We start from the raw sequence: 20,270 nt of genomic DNA, 5'->3' as shown, positions 1-20,270 counted from the left end.
GCAAGAATCAGAGGCACAGCGAAAACGTCTGTATTCTGCATCCTTCATGGTGTGTTAAACTTGTATCCATACAAGCTGCAACTCTTCACCAAGTGATAACACTAAGAGGGAGGAATTCACAACGTTGGCTTTGACAAAAGTTACAGAAGATCCATAGTGTACAACATCTTCTGGACAGGTGAAGATGTTGTACACTATGTACACATTTTTCGTTGCATGAAACAATTAATATGCATTTCTTGAATTTGGGTGTAGGACAATGTGCATGCCTAAACAGAGGAGCAATTGCATTCGCCATAACTCCCTTTTTCTTTGAAGAGCCATGTGCAACAAGGGGTTGGAAGATGTGCTCAGTAAATGCACAGCACTACTTGCAACTGCTACGTGAAAACGTGGTACAATGCTTGTGGGAAAAAATGTTCTTTGCACAGTCGCATTCATGCAGGACGAGGCAAGGCACCATCTCATCACCTGTGAAGCAGTTTCTCACCACCACATTTGGTGAAGAATGACTCATCAGCTGTAATTGCAACTTTGCATGCTCCCCCCCCTCACAGACTTGACACCAGCAAATTTTTGGTTGTGGGACTATTTAAAGTCCCAATACCTGAGCAGCCCATCTTCCTTAGCGGATTTAAAAACATTGTGTTGATTATTTCATACTGATTCAAATTTGAAATGATGGGATCCTTCTTTCTCATAGGATAACTGCATGATAGCATTTTCCTTGCAATTCATCAGTAGAATTTTAAGAAGCGATGTTACTCAAACTATAATATTAAAAACATAACACAGAATGCTAAACCAAAAAAAAAAAAAGACATTTTATTTTAATAAAGAAAACAAAAAACCTTAACATAAGCTATTTTTGCTTATTCATATTGTGCTGTGTACAGTAGTTAAATGCAACTTTGTTTCCTCAATAAACTTATAAGCAAAAGATAATTCAGTACTTGTCTACCCATATTTATGATTAGATAAATTTTTTAATGAATGGAATTAACTGCAGTTCCTTTAACAAAATGCATAATATCCATTAAGAAACTTTCACTTCTTATAGTAAACTTTATGGATGAAACTTGTCATGACTCCAAATAGTGAAGTATTGGAAAATCTTTAATATCTTATTTTAAGCATATTCAGTTTGCATGGTATGTAGAAAATTTCAAATATGAAATACTGTTGCAATCCATAAAGCATAGATTTCAACATTTTTGAATGAAAGAAATGATCAACCATACATTAGAAGGCAATGGGAAGAGTATAATTTTATGTAGTATTTCAATTAATGTTAAGATTACAGCAGTGAAGTTCTTTCAGTGAAAATAAAATTTTGTAAATGAAGTTACACTGTGTGTGGACTGGTGAAATATTAACAAATATATTTTAGCTCATTAGATGAAATGAATTTACATTTCATCTAATTTTCATTGAATCAGTTTCATTGTAATTTTACTACATTTTAAATGAACTGCCTTTAAAATTTTAATTATTTGGTTTCAGTGGATGCTCTGATATCAGGGTATTTAACTGAACTTTCTTTGCTAGTACATTCCAGTATTTCTTAATATGTACAATTAAGTCAATATTTACATCCTCGAATGAAACTGCTTCTAACATTTTTATTCTGAGTTATCTGATAATATTACTTCATCATCATCTTCTTCTTCTTCTTCTTTTTCAATTTCAGTTTCTTTTATTTTTTCTTGGCTGTCCCTGAGGTTTTGAGATGCTTTTGCTGCACAACGTGCACTTCTTCTTATAATATCAAGTTTGGGTTTGGGCTTAGGTATTCGTGGCCGTACTTGTCTTTTCTTATTTGTCTTTGGTTCTAAAAGAATAAATGAAAAAAGTGCAAAAACAAGAAGCAGCACTAAAAAAAGTTATTTTAATAATGATATTTGTGCAAAGAAAATTTCTACTAATGAAGTCATATTTCTTTAGAGTTAACTTAAAAATTGAAATGAATCTATCAATGTAAGATTAAGAAATTAGAATGCTAAGTTTAGTACAAACCAAACCAAAATAGTATTTACTACACGAGAATAATAAGGATATGCTGGTGTGCTCTAAGATGAAAAACTAGGATGCAATGAATGAACTTCTCAGAAAGTTAAATCCTTGAAAAGCAGGTGCCAGAAAACACAATGACAAACAGTATATAGCCAATGCAGGTTTCGGTTTTTATGATATTAGAAGTCTTATTACAAACCAAATTTTGTACTTTTATGTACATAACAGTTATGTACAAATGTACATAAATGTACAAAACAGAAACCTGCATTGGCTGTATACTGTTTGTCATTGTGTTTTCTGCTTTTCAAGGAAATGCAGATACTAACAAAGCAATGACAAAACAGTTTTTCTTTTAAAACAGAGGCTGATAAATCTGTTTATAACATGACATCAAATGATTTGCTCTATATAAGATCTACATAAGCAATTCGATGTCCTGACAATGTTAAAATGCTTGTGCATATGTGGATATCCAATGTTCACGTAGTAATCCTAAATCAAAAATGTGCAAAAATATGCGCAGTGATGTGTGTGTGTGTGTGGGGGGGATTTTTAAATATGTGTGTCTTTTATTCAATCACTTATTGAAGTCATTAAGAAACAGCTAATTAAACACAATGCAGCAACCGAATAGTTTCTCTAAGTCTAGCAAACGTAGGAATAACTTTCACACTGTGACATTTTTTGAGAAAGGCAATCTGTGCATAAAGCTTACCTTGTAAAACCAATAATTTTCTTAACTTGCCTGTTTGTTTAGTGAATTCTTCCCCATGAAAGATAATAAGTCTAATCTTTAAAGGTACCTGTGGCATGACTATGTTTCTACACACTGATGATGTACTGTTATTTTCAGTACAAAATGTACTTTCATCTCATTAAAGTTAATTACTGTGGTTATTGTGTAATTTATTGTTTATTTGTTTTAAAGTAAAATCCAACTGTGAAACCTTGGAACCAAGGTTGTAACAGTTGGATTATATCATACTGAAAAGTTCTTTCCCACATAACTTTTCCTCAATTTGATCAGTATCTTCTCTCCTCTATGAAGAGAAAAGGAAAATTCCACTGCACTTATCACACGGCTTTATTTCCCTTTCTTAGAGATATATATTAGGAGATCTCTATTCTAATCACCTAGAATTCTGCCTTCTGAACAGAGCATATAAATCATCCAGTGCAATCAATGTAAAACTTTCTGATTCAAGTTGGTTACCAATTATTTTTCAGAGGCATTAGAGAAAGCAGCTGACAAAGGAAAAGTTGGACCTTGTTGACGACATAAACAGTGAAGTAGGAAATGATTACCAGACATACAGAAATGTTTTGTGAATATTTGGAGAAAAGAGCAAACTATAATGGTAAGAACCTGCTGAAATTCTGTTCAGGACATGAACTAGCTATTACTATCATGAAGTTTGAACATAAAAATGTACTCAAAGAAAATGTGCACATAACGAAATAAGAAAAGTCTCACTGACTAAGTGATTGTTGACAGCGACAGCATAATACTGGTTAAGGCTGGTTGTCTTCCTGACCATGGGGATACATTCTGATATTGCGTTCCTCAGATACCCGCTGATTTTATCCCATGCACTGCTACCATCTTTCCCCTGTAATATGTTCTGCCATGGGATGGCTGTAAGCTCACTCTGAGGCTTGTTATAATCACCTAACCTGTAGTTCCTTATACTCCATCTTAAGAGAAATCAACAAATTTTGCAACCTTCCACCAAACCCCAAGTCAATACCACATGATCGCTCTCATCAATTGGAGGTAACGAGGACACCTTGCTTATGCATATGTCCTCTGAACCAATGACCAGATCCAACACTCTCAGACCACGAGTCCCAGTTATGTGCTGTTTCAAATAATTATCTCTTAGAAGGTGTATGAATTCCATTTCCTTTCTGCCACATTATATTTCCTCCTTCCAATTGATATATCACCATAATTAAAATCCCCCATAATAATCACTAACCCTGCACTCATTGCATTAATTTGCTGATGCATGAATTCAGTATCCCCTGGCCTATAGCAGCAACTGTGTATTTGGTTGCATTGGTCACTATTTCACACCAGACCGCCTCGAACGAACTATCATTCACATGTCTATCATCTTGATATACTACTTTCTTTGGCTGCAACTCATCAGCTATCACAACAGTACACCTCCCCCTATTCTATCTTCTCTATCCTCCCTGAAAATACTGTACCCATCACATTCAATTCCAGTGACCACATCTTCTGCTGACAGCCAAGTTTCACTAATGCCTACTACTTTTGGTGAGATTGCACTGCCTAATGCCAAAAATTCTTCCCTCTTATTTCGAATGCTTTTTGCATTAGTATACAAAAACTGCAGATTCCCTTTAGTTCTTGTACCAGCTTTATAACTGATATACATGTCACTAATTTCAGTAGTCCTGTGCCGATTTTTATCCACTCTATTCTGCAATTTATTCTGCGAATAAGGATCAACAAATATACAATCACTGCATAAGTTTCTCCCTCTTACACTCAAGCTTTTCAATTTTAGTTTCCCTGCCCAATTACTTCAACTTGTTCAGAAAACAGTAACTTCTTCAATCGCATGTGACCTTCCATGTTCAGATGCAACCCATCTCTTTTCTAATGACACAAGCAGTGACAGTAGAGTGGTAGAAAGCATTCAATCCTGAGGTTATCAGAATCAGAATTCCACTTTAAGACAAATAATTGAGAAATTATGGGATTATAACAAGGATCTTTGTTTAAATTTTGTAGATCTGGAAAAGGCACAAGGTGACAAGAGAAAAGCTATTCAAAATGTTATAGTTATATGGTGTAAATGGAATACATATCAATATTCTAGGTAGAAAAAGCAATTACTTTAACTTGTTCAGAAAACAGTAACTTCTTCAATCGCATGTGACCTTCCATGTTCAGATGCAACCCATCTCTTTTCTAATGACACAAGCAGTGACAGTAGAGTGGTAGAAAGCATTCAATCCTGAGGTTATCAGAATCAGAATTCCACTTTAAGACAAATAATTGAGAAATTATGGGATTATAACAAGGATCTTTGTTTAAATTTTGTAGATCTGGAAAAGGCACAAGGTGACAAGAGAAAAGCTATTCAAAATGTTATAGTTATATGGTGTAAATGGAATACATATCAATATTCTAGGTAGAAAAAGCAATCAAAAACCTTAAATGTGGAAAGACAGCTAGAATAGATGATATTCAAACAGGAATTCTCAAATAGATATAAAAGTTTTGCAGTATTTAGCTAGACTGCATAATTCAGATGGCCTGGTCACAATGTTGAAGTCAAGACTGGAGTAGAACTCTCAGAGCATCCATCTACCAAAATTGAAATAAAAGTAAATGTGAGAATTATTATTCAGATGAATTTCCTTATGGAGTGTTCTAGGTAAGATTTATGCAAGCATACCTGAGAAGAGGCTAAGAAATATAATGGAAGGAAACTTGGAGAAGAGCAAGTTGGGCTATTTGTCTTAAAGTGAAAATCTGATCTCACGGTTGTTAGAATGATTTTCACTTTAAGACAAATAAATGAGACATTATGGGATTATAACAAGGATCTTTATTTAAATTTTGTAGATCTGGAAAAGGCATAAGGTGATAAGGAAAAAAATATTCAAAATGCTATAGTTACGAGGGTGGTCTGAAAAGTTCTCGGCCTAACAATGAAAATACGAATTTAAAATTTCAAAATTATTTTTATTTTTCAACATAATCTCCTATAAGACTAAAGCCATTATTCTAGTGATGCTCCGGCACCATTATCCCGTCCCTGTAGTGGTTCTCAGTAAGATCTGCAAAATACCCTTCTAAGGAATAGGGTGGATGCTCCAACAATTCATAGTGCAGATCCCTTAATGTTCCCATTGCCCGAAACACTTTTGTGGGCAGGTGCATTGTCCTGATGAAAGATGATTATTTTCTTCTGCAAACTGGGTCTTTTCTCACGAATTTTTTCGTGTAGGGTGATTAAAAGATCGGAATAATATTCCCCAGTTATTGTTTTACCCTTCTCAAGATAATTAATAATCAAAATGCCTTTAGCATTCCAAAACACAGATGCCATGACCTTTCCTGATGATGGAACTGACTTTGTCTTCATTGGCGCTGAACAACCGGCTTCTGTCCACTGTTTTGACTGCTGTTTGGATTCTTGTGTGTAATGGTGAACCCAAGTCTCATCCATAGAAATAAATTGAAGCACAAAATCAGTTTTATGCTTGTTAAAATGTTCCAAGCACTGTTCAGAGATTTTCACGTGAGTGCGTTTTTGATCTGCTGTGAGCAAGTGCAGCATTCATCTTGTGCAAAGCTTTTTCATATGCAAGTCTTCATGCAAAATATATCCTACACGTACTTTTGAAATGCATATAGTCTCAGCAATTTCACGCACTTTAACTCACCGGTCATCCAATACCATACTGTGCACTTGAACAATGATTTCTCGTGTTGTTACACTTTTTTGCCGTCCTTCACATTGATCATCGTCAAGGCTGGTACAGCCACGTTTAAACACAGCAGCTTATTTCTTAATTGTCGAAAATAAAGGAGAAGAGTGCCCATAAATTTTTATGAACTTCGAATGAATTTCTTTTGGCATTAAACCTTCTTTTACAAAGAATTTTTATAACTGTACGATACTCAATTTTATCCATTTTTCAAGGGATACAGACAGCTGTATAACACAAACTACTCGATAGAATGACTTGCAATTTCACATGGATGCTTATGACAGATGTACCAACTTAGAAAAAAAAAATCTTGCTGATAGTGTTGCCATCTATGGTCTAGGCCAAGAACTTTTCAGACCACCCTCATATACGGTGTAAATGGGATACTATTTCAAATAATAGATAATCTATATGTTTGAGTTGTAAATCAGCATTTAGAATTGAAGGAGATGCAGGAAGATGGTTTGATGTTAAATGAGGCATGATATATGAGTGTATACATTATCTCCACTGTTATTCATCAGGTATATGGATCACATTATGAAGGAAAGTGGCATTAAATCTGATATCAAAATTCATCATCGTCATTATCAAATTCCTGTCATGTACCCTCAAGGGGTGTACAGGATATGACAGTACTACATGAAAAATTTACATCATTACTAACTTCCTATGCACAATTTTCCTCCAAATCAGTCTGTTACAAGACCTCCAACATCTTTAGATCATATATTTCTATCATCTAATGCACTTTGTACAGTATCAATCCACCTATCTTGGTCTTCCTCTGGGTCGTTTTACTGTCAACCTGGCAGAGAACACTTGTTTTGCTAATCTTTCCTCATTCATTCTATTTAAGTGACCATACCACCTGAGATTAGCTCTACTAATGCATTCCTGGATGCTGACAATGTCAAGTTCTTTCCTAATATCCTTGTTTTTAATATGATATTGCCATTGGCATCATCTGTTCATGCCTCTAATCTTTCTCAGGACTCTCATATAATCTTAATATAATGCCCCATTGAAGCTCTTCAATACGCTACAGTTATATGGTGTCAATGGGGCATTATATCAAGCAATAATTAGTCTTTATTTGAGTTGTAAGTCAGCAGCTTGGTACCTTGTCATATGCCTCTTCCAGATCGACAAAACTTAAATATAGATCTTTGTTATATTCCCATGCTTTTTCAACTATTTGTCATAAAGTGAAGATCTGATCCTGACAGCCTCTATTTGGCCTGAATCCAGCTTGTTCTTCCACAATTCTTCACAATCGTTTCTCAAGTATACTTGCATAAATCTTGCCAGAAACACTCAGTAGGGAAATACCTCTATAATTCTCACATTCAGTTTTATTTTCCTTTTTATATATGGGTACTATGAGAGCTCTACTCGAATCATCGGGAATGGGGGGGGGGGGGGAGAGAAACCTTCCTTTTTTTTTTGAGAAGCAGACATAAATCTGAGAGACTACCTCTAGAATCCACCATAGAACTACACATCTCTAAATCTTAACAAAGTCAGCTACCCTACATTACAATAAATCTAGGATACTATTACCTTGTGACCTTCAGCAAGATTCCACCACTACACCCATAGGAACACCAGATGGGACTGCAGGATTTCATGCCATGGATATAGATCATTAGATCCTACAGGAGAAAAAACCCTTCCTTTTACATAGAGGAAAATATAAATCTGTGAAGACAGCACTACAATGTTCTGCAAATCTTAACAAAGCCTTACATTTCCACAAATCTGGAAGACCATTATTTTGCAACTCTCAGCAAGATTCCATCACCACACACATAGAGGGTGCCACACTGGACTGTGGGATCTGAGCTTTTCACTCTCAGTCTATGTATGCATCCCTGTTGGTGCATCTGTGTACATATACTTTGTGGATTTCTTTGTGTCCATGAAGATGCCAAGGTGAAATATGCCTAATAATTTAAGAGCTAAATATATTTAGTTAACTAAAATTATAAATTAAAAGCTTATCTCTAAGCATGTGTTTTCACTATTATCAATATGAGTGATAATGTCTAAGTATTAATACCAAATTATGAATATCACCACTGTGGTTTAATACATTTCTGAGTTAGATAGGGAGTTATCGAGAGAAGAAAAAATCAGGTAGCACAGATTTAATTTACTATATGTATTCTAATTATATATAAATTTTATAGCAATATTAAATATTGCCAGAAAAATTCTATATAATTAGAATACATATAGTAAATTAAATGCTACCACTTTAGATTTCATGGTGTATGTTATGGCCATTGTTCAAGAAAATTTAATATAAAATTTTGGTGAATTAATATCATTGAAAGATCAAGAATTATTAACGCTAGTCATATGAAAAATGACTTACCAACATCCTTTTCCTTATTCAGTGTACCATGTCTCCTTTTTAAAGCCTCAGAAACCCACGGTTTTCTCACTTTTTTTTTTGGTAATTTATGCAAACTAGACAAAGAATGCATTTCAGTAATGAAAAAGAAACTTCCAAAATAAATAAATAAACATACATATTTATATAGAAGGTTTTGTTATTTAAATAATGCATAGTATATTAAACTGAATAGTACAATGATATACTTTGCAAGAAACTGTATTTATGTTTTCATCGGTATTTTACTCTGTCTGTAAACTATAAAAGTGTCTTGTGAAATATCTTCATGACTACTTACTAAGAGAAAAAAACAGAACTCCTCCTCATGTTAAAAGATGATGTAATGTGAAATGGGCCCCCTCTAATGGATCAAATTTTCTCATGCAGGACACAACTGCTCTCTAATTAAACCTAGGATACAGCTACATTTATGTTGTGAAGTGTTGTAAGAACATGCAGCCTTGTCATACTTGTTACAGTAGGACGATAATTGTCCCTGGCTTGATTATGACAAGTTACTTTTTGCTTTATTTAAAAAAAAAAAAAAAAAGGAAAGACTTAGAAAGCTGGTTGTGCCTTTTATGTAATGAACTTTTATATGTTAAGATTTTCATTATTTGTTGCTGGAAATTGTGATTGTACTCTTCACTTACCAGTTTCATGTGGCCATAAGAATAAATAAATAAACTAAGAGAAAACATAGATGGAAACCAAACATAATTTCTTGTCAACAGTGGCGTAGATGGGGTGGGGACAGAGGGGGCAGTCAGCCCCAGACAGCACTTTGAACCTTACCTTATATGTCATTTTGACTTTTTGTAGTATTTTTGGTGTGTATTGAGAGGGGCAGGAAAATCAGGGACTGCCCGGGGCAGCAAAAGCTCTAGCAATGCTACTGCTTGTCAAGTATATTTCACATCAAGAGAGAGAATCCATACAGTTTGTTCTTTTAGAGAATTTTGTGCCATAGATCCATTACTTATTTATATGAAAACATAAGGCAAAGGTAGTACCTATTTATTTGTTTAGAAGGCCAGATATTTCAGTCTGAAACTTACAGATAATCTTCAGTGACAGTTGATTACAAGGTAGAACGTAAACAATGGATTGATTTGAAACAGAAAGCGCTGCATGGTGTTACTTACAACAGTGTACTTTTATAACTGAGGAAACAGCTTAATTGTAACTGTGAAAAATTTTAATGAAGTGCTATTCTAATAATACATAATAACAAAACTTATTTAGTCTTTCCAGCGAAGATGCTAATAATCTCCACTTGGAAGTTTTCCATCAATCCTACTTAAATCCAAGCTTCCCACACTTAACATCTCTTCAGTCGAAATGAAAGCTTTACATTCCCTAAGATATATCAGTCACTTTATTATCACCAATGCAGACAAGGGAAAAACTACAGTAGTCATGGATTTGACAAATTACAAAAGGAAGGATCAAAGCTATATAACTGAGAGGAGACCTCCACATCGCCTTTAAAGGAATGCGGAGAACCGACCAGGACTTCTGACCTAATGTCCAATCCTCACTTTCTCGTGGTGCACCCAGTTGGGTATCTACTTGGATACCGAACGAACGAGGATGGGCTGGCAATTTGGTATTTAGCCTACTAAATTGTATTCTTATTGGTTAAATCAAAATAAAAAATGATGGTACCACATGACAAAATTTCATGCAGGCTGGGGCGTAACCCGGTTAAACAAGGCCCCCGTTGTTTTTGCCAGGGAACCAGTACGGTACTATCAACATAAGAAGCCTGAATGGCAAAGAAATGGAACTAGCTGAGGAATTAGATAAATACCTGATCGACATAATAGGGGTGACTGAAACAAAAAAGACAAAAACTGGTGAGATCTTTCTGAGCCATAAACACAAAATGTTATATTCAGGCAATGACAATCAAGGAAAAGAAGGAGAAGCCATAGTATTCAACACAAAATATGAGGCTAATCTTCTTGAATGGCAGTCAATCTCAAGTAGAATGATGTGGGCAAATATGAGAATGGAGAACTGGACAATGAGACATTTGTGCCTATGGTCCCACAGAAGGTTCTACTAGGGTAGAAGTGGAGGAATTTTTTGAGGCTTTAGAAAAAGCAACTGACACAATGAAAAAGGAAAAATTGGTCCTTGTTGGGGATCTAAATAGCAGAGTAGGGAATGATTGTGAGACATACAAAAATATTTTGGGAAAATTTGGAGAAAAAAGAGCAGAGCTAATAATAATGGCAAATATCTGTTGGATTTCTGTTCAGGACATGGACTGGTTATTACTAACCCCATCTTCCAACATAAAAATGTGCACAAATTCACATGGAGAGAAGAAGCAAGGAATAAGAAAAGTCTCATTGACTATGTCATTGTTGATAGTGATGTTCTCTTCCTGGTGCAGGACACCAGAGTGTACAGTGGATTTGAAACTGGAAGTGATCACTATTTAGTCCTGAGCAGGATAAAACTGAATTTCATATTGAAAAGAATAACATGTAAGAAAGTTTTAAAGCAAATAAAAGTTGAGCAGCTGTCAGATGTGAACTGTAGACTAAAATAAACAAAGATTATTGAAGAAAAAAATGAAAGAGTTTGAGAACAGGAATCAAACCTTGGAGATTCATTGGCAAACTCTGAAGAAAACATTAATTGTTTCTGCCAGAGAGGCATGTGGTGAGGTTGTCTGCAAGGATAAAAAAATCGGAACTCCCTGATGGACACAGGAAGTTAAAGAGGCAGTGAAGGAAAAGAAGAAAGCATATCAAAAGTTCCTGTCAAATAAGTCAGCTTGTGCTCTTAGAGAATACAGAAACAAATGCAAGAATGCTAAACGCTATGTAAAACTATTAAATAAAAGTCATCGGAGGACTTTGTCAGAATATAGAAAATAAATATCAAGAAGGTGGCAAAATATTCTGGAGGTTGTTGAAGAAGCTTAGAAATGGAAGAAACAGTGCTGTAAAAGGAGCTAGAGATGATAAAGGTATCCTTGGATACCTTTATCATCTCTAAGGGATGATAAAGATATCCAAGGATATCTTTATCACCTCTTTGAAAAACTGCTAAATGAAACAAGCAGTGATGACAGCACAGTGGTAAAAAACACTGACCAGGCACAGTCAGGAATACATATCCATACTTGAAGTAGAAAAAGCCATCAAAGGCTTGAAATGTGGAAAGGCAGCAGGAGTAGATGATATTCAACCAGAAATGCTGAAGTATGGTGGTATAAGGGTCTTACAGTGGCTGCACTGCATAATTCAGAAAGCCTGGACAGAGGGACGAATTCCTAGTGATTGGAGTAGAGCTCTCATAGTACCTATACATAAAAAGAGAAATAAAACTGAATGTGAGAATTACAGATGTATTTCCCTACTGAGTGTTCCTGGCCAGATCTATGTAAGTATACTTGAGAAACGGTTGAGAAGAATTGTGGAAGAAAAGCTTGGTGAAGAATAAGCTGGATTCAGGCCAAATAGAGGCTGTCAGGATCAGATCTTCACTTTATGACAAATAGTCCAGAAAGCATGGGAATATAACAGAGATCTGTATTTAAGTTTTGTTGATATGGAAAAAGCATATGACAATGTGCCAGAGAGAAGCTATTCAATATGCTACAGTTATATGGTGTATAACTGTATACACCATATATCAATGGGGCATTATATCAAGCAATACTTAGTCTTTATTTGAGTTGTAAGTCAACAGTTATAATTGAAGGAAGTACAGGAAGATGGTTTAATGTTAAATCTGGTGTGAGACAAGGATGTACATTATGAAGGAAAGTGGTATTAAATATGATATCAGAATTGGAGATGTTAATGTCAGTTCTTTGCTTTATGCAGATGATGTTATACTTCTAAATAAATCCACTACAAGTCTGCAAGATTCTCTGACTAAATTGAATAGGTGTTGTAATAGATATGGTATGAAGGTCAGCAATAAAAAGACAAGGACAATGAAAATAGGCAAAATCATTGAAAATGTCAACTGTATTGTGAATTTGTGAACCTGTGGAACAAGTGAAACATTTCAGCTACTTAGGCACGATTTTTACTGAAGATGGTAAATTAAATATAGAAATAGACAACAGAATCAGCAAAGCTGATATGGTAGGAAGTCAACTGAATAAATTCATATGGAATAGGAGAGAAATTAGTTGGAACACTAAATTAGCTGTATACAAGACAATGTTCAAACCAGTTTTAACTTATGGATCTGAGAGCTGGGTCAGAAGTAAAACACTTGACCAAAGACTAGAGACTGTACATATGAGAATCCTGAGAATGATTACAGGCGTGAACAGATGACATCAATGGCAATATCATATTAAAAACGAGGATATTAGAAAAGAACGTGATATTGTCAACATCCAGGAATGCGTTATCAGAGCTAACCTCAGGTGGTATGGTCACTTAAACAGAATGGGCGAAGAAAGATTAGCAAAACAAGTGTTCTCTGCCAGGTTGGCAGTAAAACGACCCAGAGGAAGACCATGATATAGGTGGATTGATATGGTACAAAGTGCCTTAGACGATAGAAATATAAGATCTGATAATGTTGGAGTCTTCACAAGTAACAGACTGATTTGGAGGAAAATTGTAGATAGCAAGTCAGTAATGATGTAATTTTTTTCATGTAGTACTATCATATCCTGTACACCCCTTGAGGGTACATGGCAGGAATTTGATGATGATGATGCAATATTGCCTTAAGAGGTACATTGGTAAATAGGGAATCTTTATTGAAGCTCACCATAAGATCAGTGAGTTGTAAGGAAAAATTTTTCAGTTTATCTAGGAAATCCAAAGAATTTTTTATAAATGAGTGGGATTTGCCAATATGAGATGTCAGATTTGTTACAAAATACTGCTAATTTAGTATTCTGACTAATTTCTCTCTTATTCCATATGAATTTATTCAACTGACTTCCTACCATACCAGCTTTGTTGATTCTGTTGTCTATTTCAATATTTAATTTACCAATTTTAATAAAAATTGTGCCTAAGTAGCTGAAATATTTTACTTGTTCCACAGGTTCTCCATTCACAACACAGTTGACATTTTCAATGATTCTGCCTATTTTTTTGTGGGATCACAGTGGCAATCACAGTGGCAATAATTAGGATATGTTCACATGCTGTTAATTAATTTTTGTTAGTCAGCTTTATTCTACATGCTGTTAAGCAAATTGAATGAGCTTATATATGACCAAGATGACCACATATATAAAATCTATTATATAAAAATATAATACAGTTTTAATGACCTAGTTAGTTTCAGTCTATAGTTTGGATGTACTCTGTATTTTGTTTCCCCCTTCTCCTCCAATAATCAATATCTGCTATAAGCACATAGTAGGAATTGGGCAAATCATAAAGTACAAGCTGTCGCCACCTTGGATGGGTTTAATTTTCCTGATTTATAACAGTTTTATTCCCCTTATTGCCCAACTAATATCTATTAACAATTTTCCAGGTAAGCATCTTCTATAAAGTAATGTCTTCTGAAAGAGTATACTCTACAGTAACACTACTTTGCTACCATAATAAAATAATTCATCGTAATGAAGCACAATGTCTCTTCCTGAATATTTCAAACACAAAACATATTAACACGTTCGCTGCCAACTACGAGTATACTCGTAGTTGGTAAACCAGCTAAACAAGCCAGCTACGAGTATACTCGTATGACGCTTACCGCCGGCAATGAGATTACTGTATTGACCTTGAAGAAGTGGAAATGCTTAGCTTGTGTAGCTAGCATCAAAACTGTGTATTCTCATAGACGGTATATGCTCTGCACAAGCCAACTACGAGTATACTCGTATGACGCTTACCCCCAACAACGAGATTACTGTACTGACCTTGAAGACGTGAAATTGCTCAGCGTACGGGAACAGACTATTCCCGTACGCTGAGAACCGAAGTAGCATGGCAGCGAACGTGTTAACACACAGTTAGCAAGTTAACATAACTAATGATTATAAAAATACTCACGGTTTTCTAATACATTTTCTTTCTTGGGCAATAACTGCTTTTGTTTGCTTCACAATTTCCTGGCTTTCTGATGATGGCCTGATAGTTGAGAGAAGTGCTGGCCATAAGAAGAGGGATACAAATCTTCTCTGGAGAAGATAAAAATCTTTCTGAAATAATCTTATACGTTCACATTCATAACACTGAACTTGAGAGGAATCACCACCAGCATTAAATTTCTTATTCTTGTCTGTTGTGGTATCGGTTTCCTTTAAATTATTTGGAACACTGTTATTATGTACAGCAGAGTTTTGAAATGCATTTTCCTTCAGAATAACATTAACAGATCCTCCTGATACAGTTACAGAAGAAATGGCGTTGGTGGAGTTAATTTCACTGCAATCAACTTGTGTAGTGTCAGAATTACCACCCTGAGTATTATGAATATTTGTTTGCAATGACGTGTTATGCTCTTCCTTCGTATGGCAGTCCTATACAAAACAGAGAAATAGAATAAGGTTTAAACAAGTAGAACTGAGGATATCATACAGCTATAATTATGTTTTATAAGCAATCCTAACAACTTGGTTCTTCAGTTTGGTTTATTCAGTTCAGTTTGGATTATTGTATTAATATTTACACTATAAATAACATTTAAGAAACCAAACTTTTGTTGGTTTCTGTAACTGTTTCAAACAACATTTTAAACAGGGTGTCAAGCTTACTTCATTAGCAGTGCACTTTGTAGATTATTAAATCGAATTCAGATAGAATTAAACAAAACTTTTTGTGTAAGCTAACTCAAACGAAACCAAGCACTTAATAACCTCTTAAATATTATCTACAAATATGTACTATATTGCATTTTATTAACTGGAAGGCAGGGAGGGATATCAAGTGCTTGGTTTCATTTGAGTTCCTTAGCTTACACAAAAAGTTTGGTTTAATTCTATCTGAATTAAACAAAACTTTAAAATAACTCATTAAAGCAGATATTCTTTCTTCTAGATCAGCGCTTCCCAAACTGTGGGCCGTTAGTTTTGTTGAGGGGACCGTGAAATAATGAAAACAAATTAAAATGTTTTAAGACTAAGTAGATATAGTAGTATCTCGGTAATCTGAACTAATAAAAACCGTGCTCGTTCGGATTAGCGAAAAGTTCAGATCAATGAATTTTCGCCCAAGAGACAACAACTAGTGTTTAAGACAAAAATTATCAGATTCTTGTGGTACATCAATTTAATTTTGGAAATAAATGAAGTAACTCATAGAAAAAAAAAAAAAAAGCTACTGTACTGTAATGTAAAACTTAAAAAGTAATATAAGTTTATTTTAGTAAAAAATTTAGTTTGTATATATCTTTATTGTTGAGGATTTTGATTTAATAGAATTGCATAGTTCAGTATATAACTTAATTTGCATAAAAAACATCACTTTCTTGTACACAACACAAAGTTTCAAAAAATAACACCGAAAAGTTTTTTTTTTAATTTCTCTGTAAAAAAAAAAGTCACTGATTTTCTTTCGCTTCTTGGAAGCTGAACTTTTTTCGAATGCTTCTTCTCGGAGCTGCATTAGCAATAAAACTTTGTGGAATGGCGTATCATTCTGATTAGCCCCATTCTATACACACATTAAAACTGTCAACTGCTTCTTCATGTTTTACTTTTTTTTCTTTGAATTCTTTATCGTCATCATCATCTGCTAATTCATTCTGTAGCGTCATATTTATAATTTAAGCATCTGATTTGATTTCGAATTCACTTTCGGTTCTACCTGTAATCCATTCCGTAACATCTGTTTGTGAAATTTCAACATCTGGATTTATATTTTTAACCAAATTATGCATGTTTTGAAATTCCTCTTTTTGTGTATCATCATAGTTATCTTCGTAAACCAAATTATGCATGTTTTGAAATTCCTCTTTTTGTGTATCATCATAGTTATCTTCGTAAATTCTAGAAGGTCACAGTTTTCTCCATGATACTCGAATTGCTTCAGGTTTGAGGATTCCCAAGCAACATCAATTAAAAATGCTACATCCTTCAAATTTATATTTTTTATTGATGTGGTAACGTCCTAATTTTGGGAAATTACATTTAAAAGCATTTAATTACATTTAAAAACATAATACAATCCATTAAATTAAATTACATTTAATTTAATGGATTGTATTATGTTCTGATCCATTGGTTGCAACAATAGAGTAAGTTTGGAGGCAAAATAATAGTACACAAAATAATAATATATAATAAATATAATAAAAATAATAAAAGAAACTTTTTTTACTTTCAAACCGCAGTCTGCATTACTGGAGGGTTCGGACTAAAGAGGTTCGGATTAGCAAGATACCACTGTATTTGTAAGCAAAGGTTTCTGTGGGTAAGCAGTTCTGGAAATAGTTTTTGGTATTGAGACCACATGTTTATTAAACAATAAAGAATAAAAGACTAAAAAATCCTGACAAGTTTCATTCGTCATAAGACTTGCATCATCAGGGGGTAATGGTGTATAAAAGTTTAACACAACAACCAAGATTAATTGATAATTAATAGTCCATTAGATGTTTTTTTGACTTCACAACTGTTCATTAATTGAGAGCCCGAATACAAAATGATACATTCGTTACTGTATGCTAGTTGTTGCCATGTTCATGTTATATTCGAGGTCTGAGGAAGTTAAATTTTTGATGAAGGCAGACCATACTTGATGTAAAATCAAGCCTTGATTTTTATTACACTGTGTAGGGATTCTAAGCATTTTTGCAGCTTCTTTAAATTTTTTTGTGAAGCAGTTCTTATCAACATATGACATGTTTGTCTGTTGCCAGAGTACTTGATGGCCAGTAGTAGTTGTGTGGAATGCTAAGCCTGATAAATGTATTTAATTTTTATTATTTATTTTTTATTTTTTAATGGAAAAAATCACACAATGGTGTAATTTTAGATGCTAAAATGTAATATTTGCATTTCATTTTTGCAATATTCGCTGTGAATATTTTCTACTGAATATAAATAGAATAAATATTATAATAATATATGTCTGTATTCCGATTTTTTTTTCCCCGATAGGAGCCGTGAAATATTTAAATTTTTCTAAAGGAGGTTTTACATCCATAAGTTTGAGAAGCACTGTTCTAGATCACTAAATTTATGTTTCAAGAAATGTATTAAATATTTTTTAAGAAATGTATTCAATTTTTATTATTTCTTTTTCGTTATTTTTTATATTTTAATGGAAAAATCACACAATGGTGTGATTTTAGATGCTAAAATGTAATATTTGCAATATTCGCTGTGTATGTTTTGTATTGAATATAAATAATTTACAATAAATATTATAATAATATATGTCTGTATTACGATTTTTTTTTCCCCGATGGGGGCTGTGAAATATTTTAATTTTTACAAAGGAGCCTTTACATCCATAAGTTTGGGAAGCACTGTTCTAGATCACTAAATTTATGTTTCGATTTGCTCATATTCCTTTTATCTTCACATTTACAAGCATTTACACTTTTCTTTGATGGAATGCCCACTAATAATTATTCCATTATTTTATTTCTTTTTCTTTAGCTTAAACTCTATGTTTGTTAGAATTTTTTTTTAATCTTAATAAATTCAACATTGAATTTGACATAATTTATCAGGAAAAAACATCCCTAGATTTAAACCGATTTATTTTGTTGTGTTATATTAATCTCATTCACAATGTATTAATTTCTATTTTGGTTCTCTTATTTTCTGCTTATAAATGGCATAATAAAAACCCAATACAAATTTAACTAAATGGTTAAGTATTAAGCTACTTATACACAGGCACCAACTGAATGACATATAAAACAAGCAATATGAACAATATATTCTAAGAAATATTAAACCAAAATTAAGGTTTGAATTTCGGCATTATGAGATCAGCAAGATCATAAATTCTGGACAGTGTCTTTTTTACGTGTTCGTTCATCAAGCAAAAAAAAAAAAAAAAAAATTCTGCCAATAAAGAAATAAAAGCTCCAAGTGCAAGTGGTGGTGGTGGTTATAATATTACACATCAAACATTAAGTTATGTAGTACACACATTAACTTTTCAAAAAATATTTCCTAAAATTTAAAAAATGTTTTTCTGATGATGTCACACTCAAAAAATGTACTGAAAAGATTTTCTCAATGGCCATCAATGATACTGATGATATCAATAACATGTGACTATTTTCAAGTGATAATGCAATACTCATTAATAATAAGTTATGTTATCAATATATATATAAAGTTTTTAAGTGAAATTATAAATATAAAAATAACATCAGTTTCATACATGCTTCAGACTGCAAAGAGTCTCATACACATATGATATTATGTCAGACTTAGCTGAATCATTGTTAGCAGAAATCTGTGAGGAGAAAGAAGTGCAGTTTGTTAATATGTGGGATGAGTTTGAAGGACAAAGTGAACTATATGATGGATTGCATTTGAGTGGTTTTGGTGTGAGTCACTTTCACTTGGAGAGACTGCTGCTGGAAGGTAGAAAAGTGAATGCAGAGAATGATTCTGATTAAGTGGTAAGTGACGTGGAAAAACGAGAGAGTAAGACAGAAGAGATTGAAGAGGTGGTTATGAATGAAGAAGTGAATGGCATGAATATAGAGAATGAGAGAACAGGTGTGCAAGACAGAGGAGCACAGCATGAGAAAGGTAGATGCTCCAAGAGGATGTGTATGCATGTGTAGACAAAAAAAAAGGGAAGGGGATGACCTGGGATCAAGGGAAACCAGTTGGATCTGAAGAAGGTTCGAAGATGAATAAGGAGAAAAAGAAATAGCTCGAGTTAAGCAAGGAGAAGTCACATCAAATAAGTAGTGTCAGTGGAACTAATTATAGATCCAGGAATAAGCTGTTGTGTTTGTATACAAATGCTAGAAGTGTAAGAAACAAGGCAAAAAAATGGTTGCATTAATTGAGTCTGTTCACCCAAAAATTGTTGAAATAAGTGAGACATGGTTGGATGAGGATGACATCTTGACAGGAATAGAGATGGAAGGGTACGATGTGTTTCATGAAGATAGAAAGGGTAAAAAGAGAGGAGGAGTGCTATTGATGGTAGAGAAAAAAATTAAATCCATACAAAGTAGAGATGCAAAGGGGAAATAGTGCCAGTGGTTTTGAAGAAGTATGGTGTGAGATATATGTCAACAGAATGAAATATTTAGTTGGATGTTGTTATATACCTGGTAATGTGGATGATAGTAACTATGAAATGTATAATCAAATTAGCCAAGCAAATAAGAAAAGGGTGATTATTATGGGCAATTTTAACTATGGCAATATAGACTGGGATGATGAGATTGCAAATGGAAGTAAAGAAAATGAGTTTCTTGAGTTTTTGAGGGAAAATTATCT

General features: G+C 33.8%; 1 protein-coding gene across 3 annotated transcripts in view; it reads right to left on the bottom strand.

The window, feature by feature from the left end:
- Positions 1–1,098: 1,098 nt before the first annotated feature.
- Positions 1,099–20,270, bottom strand: part of Pbp95 (proximal sequence element A Pbp95) — a 353,207-nt gene continuing 334,035 nt past the window's right edge. For all 3 annotated transcript variants that reach the window (XM_090414954.1, XM_090414955.1, XM_090414956.1), the window contains exons 20-22: positions 14,896–15,365; positions 8,873–8,967; positions 1,099–1,831 (exon numbers count right to left, since the gene is read on the bottom strand). In XM_090414954.1, coding sequence (XP_090271080.1) covers positions 1,623–1,831; positions 8,873–8,967; positions 14,896–15,365 — 774 coding nt within the window. In that variant the 3' untranslated portion in view covers positions 1,099–1,622. The remainder of the gene's footprint in view (positions 1,832–8,872; positions 8,968–14,895; positions 15,366–20,270) is intronic.

This window comes from Typopeltis vanoorti, chromosome 26 (genome assembly GCF_054136105.1).
Source record: "Typopeltis vanoorti isolate ZY-2024b chromosome 26, IOZ_Tvanoo_1.0, whole genome shotgun sequence".
NCBI classification, from domain to species: domain Eukaryota; kingdom Metazoa; phylum Arthropoda; class Arachnida; order Uropygi; family Thelyphonidae; genus Typopeltis; species Typopeltis vanoorti.
Note: the sequence above shows the minus strand (reverse complement) of the source record. Positions and strands in the feature narration are given on the sequence as shown.